The sequence below is a fragment of the Camelina sativa genome, chromosome 11, assembly GCF_000633955.1.
Source record: "Camelina sativa cultivar DH55 chromosome 11, Cs, whole genome shotgun sequence".
Lineage (NCBI taxonomy): Eukaryota > Viridiplantae > Streptophyta > Magnoliopsida > Brassicales > Brassicaceae > Camelina > Camelina sativa.
Genome location: NC_025695.1, coordinates 38,498,562 through 38,498,936, shown reverse-complemented (window position 1 = coordinate 38,498,936; position 375 = coordinate 38,498,562). Strand labels below are relative to the sequence as shown.

The following is a 375-nucleotide window of genomic DNA, read 5'->3' as shown; positions in this document are numbered from 1 at the left end:
TTCCCTCCAAGATGTGAAGATGAACCAGTTCTAGCAAATCAATTCTCAGTAAGTTAGAGACTTTGCAGGAAGAAACTGGTTTTAGGATATTTCTGATGATGAACTTTAAGCCATGTTTCAAACTGTTTGATGCAGGCATTTGTTTCACGTGCTAATGGTAAAAAAAATTACTCAAGCGTGTTATGTCCTAAGAACCCAAAGCTTGGCAAGTAAGTACTACACCACTCTCTGCTGCTTGTTAGCTTGCGGTGGATATTCTTTGTTTTGAGATGATTGACATTTATATATTTTGAACAGACAAGAGTCAGAATCTGGAATTGGTTCTTGGGACTGGAATCTGAAAGGAGACAAGTCTACCTATCATGCTTTATACCC

At 38.1% G+C, this 375-nt stretch overlaps 1 protein-coding gene across 3 annotated transcripts in view; it reads left to right on the top strand.

Annotated features, from left to right (window-relative positions):
- The window catches only part of LOC104725493 (non-lysosomal glucosylceramidase-like), a 7,586-nt gene that overhangs the window by 1,676 nt on the left and 5,535 nt on the right, over positions 1-375 (top strand). For 2 of the 3 annotated variants that reach the window (XM_010444162.2, XM_010444163.2), the window contains exons 7-8: positions 136-209; positions 298-344. In XM_010444162.2, coding sequence (XP_010442464.1) covers positions 136-209; positions 298-344 — 121 coding nt within the window. Of the gene's footprint in view, positions 1-135; positions 210-297; positions 345-375 lie in introns of those variants that run through there. The other variant, XM_010444164.2, reaches the window with a different exon arrangement.